Source organism: Cyclopterus lumpus, chromosome 20, assembly GCF_009769545.1.
Source record: "Cyclopterus lumpus isolate fCycLum1 chromosome 20, fCycLum1.pri, whole genome shotgun sequence".
Taxonomy (NCBI): Eukaryota; Metazoa; Chordata; class Actinopteri; order Perciformes; family Cyclopteridae; genus Cyclopterus; species Cyclopterus lumpus.
Window position 1 is genome coordinate 5,195,436 of NC_046985.1, and position 11,210 is coordinate 5,206,645.

The following is an 11,210-nucleotide window of genomic DNA, read 5'->3' on the forward strand; positions in this document are numbered from 1 at the left end:
AACCGCCTTTGTACCATAATGATGATTTTTTTTTTTTTTTTTTTTTCTCACCGCCTACACACAACAAGGCAGTGGGGAAAAGGAAATGACATTTTTTTTCATATAGGGAAGCTTTGCATATGGCTTTTAAAAACACGCGAGAAACACCACTGCTGCACGCCGTATGCTGAGGCGCTCTTCGGGCTTCGTTTGAGCTCACGTTACATTTCATATAATATGTTGGTTGTGTGCATGTATGCATGTACATATTCTTTGGACAGAGCCAAGTGAGCCGAGGCCCACCTGCTGGCCGTTTTTAAGCTAAGCTACGCTAACCTGCTGCTAGCTCTAGCTTCATAATTAATGGTAAAATATAAGTGTGGCGTCAATCTTTGCGTTAAACTTTTGGCACGAAAGCAAATACACCAAATGATCAAATACACCAAATGATAAATACACCAAATGATCAAATACACCAAATGATAAATATACCAAATGATCAAATTACACCAAATGATAAATACACCAAATTATCAAATACACCAAATGATCAAATTACACCAAATGATAAATACACCAAATGATCAAATTACACCAAATGATCAAAGTACTCTAAAAGGATTGGTTAAAAAAAGTTAAAATGTTGCTTTACGGTTGCCTTCGCACCAAATCAGATTCATTGTAATACACTTATATAATTTATTTGTTCAGTAAAAATTGGGAATTTTGGCAAAATGAGTACTTTTTCTTTTGAAGTATTTATTGTATGCTTCTGCCTCTGTACTTTTAAATGCAGGACTTTTTGCTAAACAGTGGTACTGCTACTTTTGTACCTGCATACTTACTCATATAACGGGTACCACACAGTACTTAATGCTTTAACATCTGATATTAGATAACAGACACAACCGAGTGTTTTCGCATATTGATTTGACACGATAATTATTGTATATAGCCCCTCGCTGTTGTTACCAACCGACTTGGTTTGATCTTCGCCGATGACAACATTTACAAGAGAACCCATCTCTAGATTAATTTTCCCCATGTTCTTGCGACTCAAAAAGAGCAATCTGAATATCGCCGAACGTCGACAAACAAAAGGATTTGTCCTTCAAGGCAAAATCTACATTTCAAGTGCGACTGCTCGATTTGAAATTGCATTTCAATCTATTGAAGTAGTGTGTGTTTTCTTTTTCTTTTTTTTTCCCTCTCCGCTGCTGTAATGGCATATTGTTCTCCTCTGGCTGCCTCTTTCTCTCTTCATACGCTGAGATTTTCATATAATGTTTTTTTTTGGGGTATATTTCTTTTCATACCATCAAAACCAAAGCTGTTATTAGCCAACAGGTGGTCAGAATCAGAGAGAGACGCCACAGTGTGTCATGTAATGAATTGTGTTAATGACACCATCTGTTGGCGTTCCTTTTTAAAAAAAAAAAATCTAAAATCATTCCAAACTGCACCGAAGCGCCCGTAGTTCATAACTGAACACATAACAAATTAAACACACGGCTCTCAGGTTATTAATTTGTATTCCTTGTGCTCTTCCCTTTCCACCTTTCAGACAACACGGCCTCGGTGCTGACGAAGCGAGGCGGTTTCCGTAGGCGCGAGCAGCCCGTGTACCGGCTGCCGGTGCTCATCGTGGACAGCGGAAGCCCCGCCCTCAGCAGCACGAACACGCTCTTCGTGCGAGTGTGCGACTGCGACTCCGACAGCGTGGCCCTGTCCTGCGGAGCCGTGGCCTACACCGCCACCGGCCTGAGCACCGGCGCCCTCGTGGCTATTTTGGGCTGCATCATCACGCTGCTGGGTAAGACCCCGTGCGACGCTGGAGATATGAAGACATTTAATGTTAAAAAATATAGTATTGTAGTCGCTCACCAAAATAACGGTGTTTGTCTCATCATGGTGTTATATCACCTGCTCCTTTTCTTATCACAATGTAATAATATGTATCTTATATTAATGGTAATTAATACAACTTTAGCATTTTGCTGTTGTATTTGGTTGAGTTAGAAGGTCAAGTGTGTTCTACGCAGTTTGTTAGTTTATTCTACGACAAAGTACAAGATTCCAGTAGAAGCATGAAGTAGTATACGATGTAATACTCAAAGTACCTCGACATTGTGCTGGAGTACAACGCTGTAGTGAATATTCTTCGTTACATTCAAGCGATATGAAAACGATACGTTGTGCTTGAGATGTGCTTGTTGCCAAGTCGATTAGCCCAACGGCTAAAATCACGGAGCCAGAAAGCAACACATAAACAGTGTTATGCATGTGAAATATGACCAGCAGCAGCGGGGATGGAAGAAAGTTGTTGCATCAGAGTTATAGATCGTAAGCAAAAGGACTTTACAGCAGCACATTGGGGACTGTGCAAAAGATTATTGGGGGAAAGCGGCTGAATCTTTGATTTGATTTCTTGTAAGTAGCCCCCCAGTCTTATTAATATTTATTTGGACCTTACCCTCGATTTTAAATTTAAAAAAAAAAAGAGAACAAATTAAAAACAAACAAGCGAGACCCTCCGTCCCGATATCTCAGAAGGGTGTATTGATGACAAACATGAACAAAACGGTGGATGTTTAAATATTTCATTCACCATTCTGGGAATTTGGTTAAAAAAAAAATATAACAAATTGCGAATGAAATCAAATGATGATATGGCCTCACGTGTACAAGTATGTTTGCAATACATCCCACATTGGGAGGAATGAATCTGGGCTGGCAGCCCCTCCCCCACCCTGATAATGTTTGCACAGACTCAAATCAAAAGAGTGGGCGGCTCATTAATAGCTCATATCGACTCCTGGAGTAGCTGGCGGGCTTCGCCGCACCGGGAATATATTTAAATCTTTGCGGTGTAGGTTTGAGTTCATATTCGCTAAGTGGCGTTAATGTTAGATATGCGCCGCCCCACAAAACCCTGCTTACCTCAGTCTTTACAACCCATCCGGACCTCTCCGGAGGCGGCTGCATGCGTGCGAGGCCCGGTTGAGCGTTGAGGTCTCGGCACATGTCACACCTGCAGGGAGATATCTTCCCCTCACATTTCCTCTTTCGGTAAATACGTGTGACCCCGGGGTCAGCCGGCTCCGAATAGCATTATGTGTGTTTACAAGTATAAAAAAAAAGAAAAACGCAGCTGGATTCCTGCCAACGGGATCAATTAAGTGGAGTCGGTAAACTAGAGTTTGGGTATGTTTTTAGTGTTCAGCCGGACCCAGCGGACGATGAAATATATTCTGCGGGTCTGATGGCCCATGTGGTCTGCCAAGGATTTAATCCGTGATTATATTTAAGATGTTTAATTATGTTTGTCCAACCCTCGAGGAATGTGAGAGATTTCTCCCAAAGACGCATTAGCTGTGTCGGCATTGCTCTATAAATTCTTATTTTATAGGGATACATTCACTCGATTGGACACTTAAACATAAGGGTCCCGTAAGTATGTATACTTTATGTGTTAAGTCCACCGGCAGCTTTTTTTTACGAAATCCTTTTCTATTGCCGGTTATGATTACGTGTCATTTATGTGACAGTGCGCTTCCTCCTGAGCTTGAGACGCACGACACTGAGAAAAGAAGAACAAAAAAAAAAGAGGTTGTAATTTCATTGTGAGAAAAGCAGCGCCTGAAGGCAGCCTGAGTCACTGATGAGATTTTAAATCACCCCCCCCCCCCCCCCCCCCCCTCCGAAAAAAAAGAGCTCTCGCGGTTCTTTTTCCTCCAGATACGTTCCAGTGTGTTTTTATAAACTTCATTATCGTGTTTCACGGAGGTCACGGAGAGAGGTATTGTATGAAGTACTGCATTCTCAAGGACAGGTACTCCCCTGCTTCTGTTTCCCGGTGCAACACCAAGATATTAGTAACGACGCTTTGTAAATGAGAATTCATCACCATAACCGCGAAGAGACGCCGCCGCACCGAGCCGTCGTCTCCATTATTGCTCATAAAATCCGCGTCGCCACATCGGGGGGGCCGAGTCCTCGCTTAACGCCGAGGTGATCTGCGTCGACAAAAAGCCGAGTGGCATCCAGAAACGGGCGTAACACAATAACCTGAAAGGACTTCTTTGATGATCAACTTTGCGTTTTTTATTCCAGTAGCCCCTTGATGTTCGTCTTCCTTTTCATTGCCACCTCCTCTTGATGAATGAAAACTTCAAAAGAGCAACAGGGGGAAACGGCGTGGCGGTGCAACCCTGACACCCCGGCATCGCTAATTAAAGCTTGCTTCGTTTGGGGGGGGTTAGACCCAACCCTAACCCAATTTCAAAACTTCCATTTTTATCAAAAGTTTTAGAAAAAGTGGTCACAACACAACTCCTAGAGTTTATGAATCATAACAACATATTCGTGAAATTTCAGTCAGGTTTTAGAGCACTTCATAGCACAGAAACTGCCCTCAAGGTAACTAATGACCTCCTTTTAGCAGGAGACAGGGGGGAGAGCGCCGTTTTAATTCTTTTAGACCTTAGTGCAGCTTTTGATACTGTAGATCACGACATTTTAATCGATCGCCTCAAAACCTGGGTTGGCATCAAGGACACTGCACTTGGCTGGTTTTATTCTTACCTTTTAGAAAGAACGTACTCGGTCACCATAGGTAATCACTCGTCTTCCACGAATCACTTTACCTGTGGTGTACCACAAGGTTCAATTTTAGGTCCACTTTTATTTTCTACCTACATGCTTCCACTCGGCCAAATCCTCCAGCGACACAACGTATCTTTTCATTGCTATGCAGACGACACACAGATATACCTTCCGCTGAGACCCGGTGACCCAGAGAGCCTGGCTGCTGTCTTAGATTGTCTCTGACGTTAACTGCTGGATGGCACAACATTTTCTTCAGCTCAATAACTCCAAATCAGAAGTCATATTATTCAGTTCCCCAAACAATAACACCAGTCTCATCAAGAGTCAACTTGGTCCCCTGGCTGCTTATTTAAAACCTGTTGCCATTATAGAACTGCTTTTAAGTGATGTCGTCCTTTTATGCAGTTCTTTGTTTCCCCTATTTTAATTTGTCTGTTCTGCTTTATTTTGTTTTTTTCTATTTTTCTATTCCATTATTGTCTTCATTGCCTATATGGCATGGTCTCCTTTGCCTCCTATATTTCTGAAATGTTTACTTGTATTGACGTTATGTTTTTACCTTGCTTCTATGTAGAGCACTTTGTAAACCCTGTTTTTAAAGGTGCTATATAAATAAAGTTATTATTATTATTATTATTATTATAGATTTTTTAAATGATTTTTATTACATGATATATTATATAATATTAACACTTGTCAATTTAACACCACGTCAGTATTGTGAAACGGTCGCAGTTATGTAAAACATTTAGTCAGGTTTAGGAAAAAAAGTTGCAGCAGGCAATTGCAAAGTCCATGACCCCCATTATCAAAGACATATGATTGTTTTTATAGCAATGTAATTTGCTCCCTGCCTCCCTGATTGTTCATGCCCTACACCTGTGTCTCGTTCCTTCATAATATCGCTCCTTCATCAATGAGGAAGTGAGCTGCCACTCTCTTCAGGGGGCGTGGCCAGATTATCCAGCTAGACTGAATGAGCCTGCGCTGGAGCAGGTTCACATTGTTGGATGTGTTGCTATGGTGATTTTTCCAAACTTGCTTCGAGGAACCGAAAACCCTGACTTGTGTAGTAATCTCATCCGCAAAATTATCCAGCTAAGCACGTTAGCCACGCACGAGAGTTGTGTGTTATGACCTCATAGAGTAGAACTAACGGCCTCCAGTTTATTACACCTCCACGTCGCCTTGTCTCCGTGTCCTCGGCTGTCCCCGTCAGTCTGCTTCGCTCAATTGGATCAGCCTCTTTCCTTCTTTTCTCTGTTTGATTTTTGTGCATTTGTGCATACCCCCCCCCCCCCTCCATTTTTATTACCAGCCCATGTGTGATCCTTTTATTATGATCTTCTTCTTCCATCAAGACCTCTTTCAATCCGTAGGTAGCAATCGGTGCTGTGATTGCGTGTGATTGTCTCGTTTTTCGGATGCGACGCGAGGCGAGATGAGATGAGATGAGCTCCCCGAACCGCTCTCGAATAAATATTCACATCTGTTATTCAAGGAATAACATAGTCTAAGTAAAAAGTTATGCATTTACAAGCTTACTTAAGTAAAAGTACAAACGTATTAGCGTCGGAATTAAAGGAAAAGTCATTACTCCAAATTGTTCACTTCGTATATATAATATTACAGAATTTTAATCAGTAATTCATTATTAATACCTCTTTTAAAGCTGGTGACGGTTGAGCTGATTTCAACTAATATGCTGCTGGGTGCATGTTCTCCCCGTGGCAGCGTGAGTTCTCTCCGGGCTCTCCGGCTTCCTCCCACAGTCCAAAGACATGCTGCAGGTTAATTGATCTCTAAATGTCCCATAGGTGTGAATGTGAGAGTGAATGGTTGTATGTCCCTACATGTGCCCTCGATGGACTGGCGGCCTGTCCAGGGTGTCCCCTGCCTTCGCCCTATGTCAGCTGGGATAGGCTCCAGCGCCCCCGCGACCCTAATGAGGATAAGCGGTATTGAAAATGGATGGATGGATGGATGGATGCTGCTGGGTAGCTTAACATATAATAATATATCCTGAATATTATTTATAGTCACATAGCAACGGGGAGCATAGCAGCTCCGTCTGGGACAGTTTTTTGTTTGATTATTTTATTATTACATTATTTACAATTCAACATACATTTGAATTATTTTTATTTGATTTAACAGTTTAAGTTCTTCTTTTAATTCTTCTGCAAACGCTTCGTCTTAAGCGTCTTTGAGTGTCTAGAAAAGCGCTTATTATTATTATTATTATTATATATGATTAGTCGATTTCTATTCGTATTATTAATCAGAATTGGCAAAGTAATTAAAGCTGTTTAAAAAGTACAAAGTAGGAGTACAAAGTAGGAGTACAAAGTAGCGTTAAACAAGAAATTCTCAGCGAATAGTACAAGTACCTCCAACTTCTTAAGTAACCACTCTTCAACCTGCTCTTATTGTACTGTCCGTGTCCCGTGGATATTTGCCCCTCCATCTTTCTTTTTCGCGAGTCCGTATTCAGACTTCGGGCTAATTCATCCTTCCAGATGTGAACTTTGAGCTCCGCTGTGCACGTCGTAACCTACGGAGGAGTCGTGCGTTTCCGATGTGCCGTCAACATGCTACACAAATAAAGGAAGGAGTCAATCAAGAGCACATTTGTCTTCGTAATGACATCTTTTTTTTTTCCCCTCTTAGTGAAGCACAACAGCTGGCAGAATGATGCATGGAACAAAAAATAATAAAAAATAAACAGGTGGGGGGGGGGGGGGGGGGGGGAAAGAAAAATAAAGTGAAGAAGCGCACGGATACGCAAGTGTGACAGATAACACCGGCGACAACAAAGAAACCATAAAAAGCCGTTTGAATCGTGCAGCAAACGCACAGAGCTGCGGCGCTGATGAAGAAGCCAATAACACGGAGCATTTGTGTCCGCAGGTTGAGAGTGTTTCTCCTTCGAGAGAGCCGAGTGCGATTCGAAGAGTGAGATCTGTCACGAAGTCCCACGAGACCTCGTATAGACACCTCTATTTCCTCTCTTCCGCGTGCGTCATATTGTTCTCGGAGTGTCAGATCCGATGTCAACCAGAACTAAAGTAATGCGACCGTCTTCGCAATCGATGCTTTATTGGAGTCATTTATTTTACATTGTAGTGCTTCTTCAGGTGAGGATTTGCTGACTGTCTCTGTAAATTGAATATAATGTCGTCTGGTGTGAACAATTAAGTCAATTAATTGAGACGATTATCTCCAGATTAATTGATGTTAATCAATAACGATGTACCTCGGACATGCTTCACTATGCTCAGACATTTTATAGACCAAACAATCTGTTGGTTAATTATCATAAGACTAAACAATAATGAAAATAGTCACTTTTCCTCGCAGCACCCATTAGTTGCTTGTAATGTAACTTGTATGTGTCTAGCCGAAGTCAGACACTAGTTGAGAAAAGACTGCTTTTAATCTTCATAACTAGGCACCGACATTGCAGATAGATTCTATGTATTATGTATACTATGATCTGTATGTGAAAGATATTCTGTGAATAACTTGAAAAACACCCCATGCTGCTTTTACATGTACATCTGAACAGCTGGTTAATTAAATCAAATCTCGCTGTTAATCAGAAGCGAAACTGTAGCAGTGAAGAGTTATGAAATGGCCTCGTGGTCACTTTTTCAATAACAAGCAGTTGACAAATTATATGTATTGATTGTGTTTGATTTGGAAGACTTTAAAGCATCGATTTAGCCGAGGGAGCTTCATTCATTTGGTTATCGAGGGAACACGAGCGCCTGTTCTTTAAAGCCTCCACTGGAACGCACAATACTCTCAACTGAGTTGGCAACAGTCAAAATGATAATTAGAAAGAAGAAAAAAAAACTTGATTGACAGTGTCAAATGTTGCTAAATGCTGATTGGGCATTGAGGTACGTGCCATCTTGGGAGTCCCGTCCCTTTTCAAACTAGTTAAAAGAGCTCAGAGTAAAAGCTTTTCACGGCCTTTTAATGTTAAGTTTTTGTCAAAGAATAAAACATAAATAGAATGACACGACTACAAACATGCTCTCCCTGGCAGACAGTGGCTGATTGACACGTCTCTTAGAAAGTGCACCGCAGCACAGTGACACCAAATAATCAGTCCCAGTTTCACCTGAAGCACACGGGAGAGAGAACACACTCTAATGAGAGAGAGCATTCCATGATGCATGCTGGGAAGAAAAGGGCAGCGCGGTAAAACTCACCTTGTTCGGTATCGATTGCGCCGAGTAGATCGGTTAAACAATTCAATTTCAGCACCAAAAAAAAAGAAGCCTTTTGTGACTCTAAATCGATCTCCTTTGCTTCCGTTTTTTAATTTTTTATTATAGCGTACATCATCGGTAAATGTGTTATGACGAGTCGTACCCTCGGTACCTGAACGCAGACTATTTGAATGCCCGGCCATCCACCTGCGGGATGTGATTGGCCGTGGGCCCGTTTCCAGTCCGTGGAGCATCAAGGCTGCCTTCCAGGCATTAAACCCTCAACAGCTTTTTGCTGGAAAACACTGAGAATATTCTATGTCAATGTGCCGCTTGGCTGAATGGAACATGATTTAGAACGACTTCCTTAAAATTAAGGGAAACAATCTTCATGGTAAATGTTTGCCGTCCTGTCTTAAAGTGAGTGCTAGACTGGAGGAACCATTTCCACAAAAAAAAAGCCAAATAGCCAACCGAGGGCTACCCATTCATCTCCTGCAGCCTTTCCTTTGGCGACTCTTTCCTCCCTTATTAGAGGGTGTGAATTGGTGGTTCAATGAGGTTCCCGGGGCCTCTTCCTCCGGCCGCCTTGGAAGCAGCTCTGAACGTCGAGGAGGAAAAAGAAATATGGAGCCCACGGAGCGATATTTCACCGGCGCCGGCTCGACGTTGATGGATAGAGGATCATTAGACGTTTGCCAGTTTGCTTGCGCGCAGAGTTATTTTCAGCAATAATGTACGGCAGAGGGAACGGGGGACGGCTCCCGGTAAGAGCTCAGGAGGGTCGACGGTTCCAGTCTGGTTGGAGTTTTTTGTACAAGTCTGGAAGCAAAAATGTGGGTGGTGGAAAACCACAGAGGGGGGGGCACGATAAATTACATTGCAGGTGGAGTTTTTGTAAACTGTAATTGGATTCATAGCGCGCTGGTTTTTCCAAACCATTTTATAGTCAGATGTTCCTCCCCGCGAGATGAACTCAAACACCCCGTCATTGACACCACTGTCATGCGTCAAATGTGTTCATTTGAATTGATTTTAGACGGGAGGGGGGGTGTTATTTAACCGTTGACAATTTCATAAAAAGATGAGGGAATGTTAGCCTGCATATTTCTCTACAATTTAACTGTCAATGTTTGAGTGGTTTAGTGAGACTGAAATTGGATGTTTAAACCATTTATTTGTTACTTTTAAGTAATCATTTTCATCAATTTCAACTTTTCACCCATTACTTTGGCCTCTATTTCACCTATTATATATATCTAAATATATATATATATAATCCCTCCACCATCGCACCCTTATTTGGAATCAGCCGTCTGTATTCGGCTCCATGAATGACACCTTTCCCTGCATCCTTCCAGCTGACACACGGAGACACGCGCGTTGCCAGTTGATATTGACTCCGACGTCTCTTCTCTCCGCAGTGATGGTCCTGCTGATTGTGACGATGCGTCGGCGGAGGAAGGAGCCTCTGATTCTCGAGGAGGAGAGGGACATCAGAGAGAACATCGTCCGCTACGACGACGAGGGCGGCGGCGAGGAGGACACGGAGGCCTTCGACATGGTGACCCTGCGCAACCTGAACGTCATCCGTGACCCCGGCGTGCGGCGAGACGTCACGCCGGACACCCCCACCTTCTTCCACTACTCGTCGAGCGCCCGCCCGGCCTATAAATCCCTGCCGGACAACGTGGTGTTTCGAGAGTTCATCTGGGAGCGCCTTAAGGACGCCGACGTGGACCCGTCGGCGCCCCCGTACGACTCCCTGCAGACGTACGCGTTCGAGGGCAGCGGCTCCGTCGCGGAGTCCCTGAGCTCTTTGGAGTCGCTGAGCACAGACTCGGATCAGAACTATGACTACCTCAGCAACTGGGGGCCGCGCTTCAAAAAGCTGGCCGACATGTACGGCAACAGCGACGGCGCCACCGTCTTCTCATAGCCCCTAAATGTCTCTCTCTCTCTCTCTCTCTTTTAACATTTCTCGGACTTAAAAAAAAGAAAAAGAAAACACCCCAAAAATATAATTAAAAAAACGAGTAATTTATTGTCGGGAGAAAAATGATTTTGTCTGCCTTAGTGCAACCGGAAGGAACGTATTCAAAGACAACAAGGGAGGGATTGAAAGAAGAACACTTTGACTTCAAAGGTTTTTTTTTTTTTTTTTTTTTTTTGTTGGTTTGTTTACCTCCTCGTGTAGATTTTTCTTTTTCAGTTTTGACACCGATTTTCAAAAAGTGGCTCGACAGGAGGAGCAGGAGGACCTCGCGTGCAAAAAAAGACGTTATGTGTCCGGTTTCGGGTGGTGGGCTCCAGTCCAACCAGAGACGTAAACTTCCTACGGGGAGGCACCTGTCCTCTCATCCCAGCGATGGGCACCCGGCCAGCTCTCTCGCTTTGAAGCAT

The 11,210-nt window shown here is 43.0% G+C and overlaps 1 protein-coding gene across 2 annotated transcripts in view; it reads left to right on the forward strand.

Moving 5' to 3' along the window:
• The window catches only part of LOC117749474 (cadherin-7-like), a 78,687-nt gene extending 67,941 nt beyond the window's left edge, over positions 1 to 10,746 (forward strand). For both annotated transcript variants that reach the window (XM_034560040.1, XM_034560041.1), the window contains 2 exons: positions 1,544 to 1,792; positions 10,232 to 10,746. In XM_034560040.1, coding sequence (XP_034415931.1) covers positions 1,544 to 1,792; positions 10,232 to 10,746 — 764 coding nt within the window. The remainder of the gene's footprint in view (positions 1 to 1,543; positions 1,793 to 10,231) is intronic.
• Positions 10,747 to 11,210: the final 464 nt, after the last annotated feature.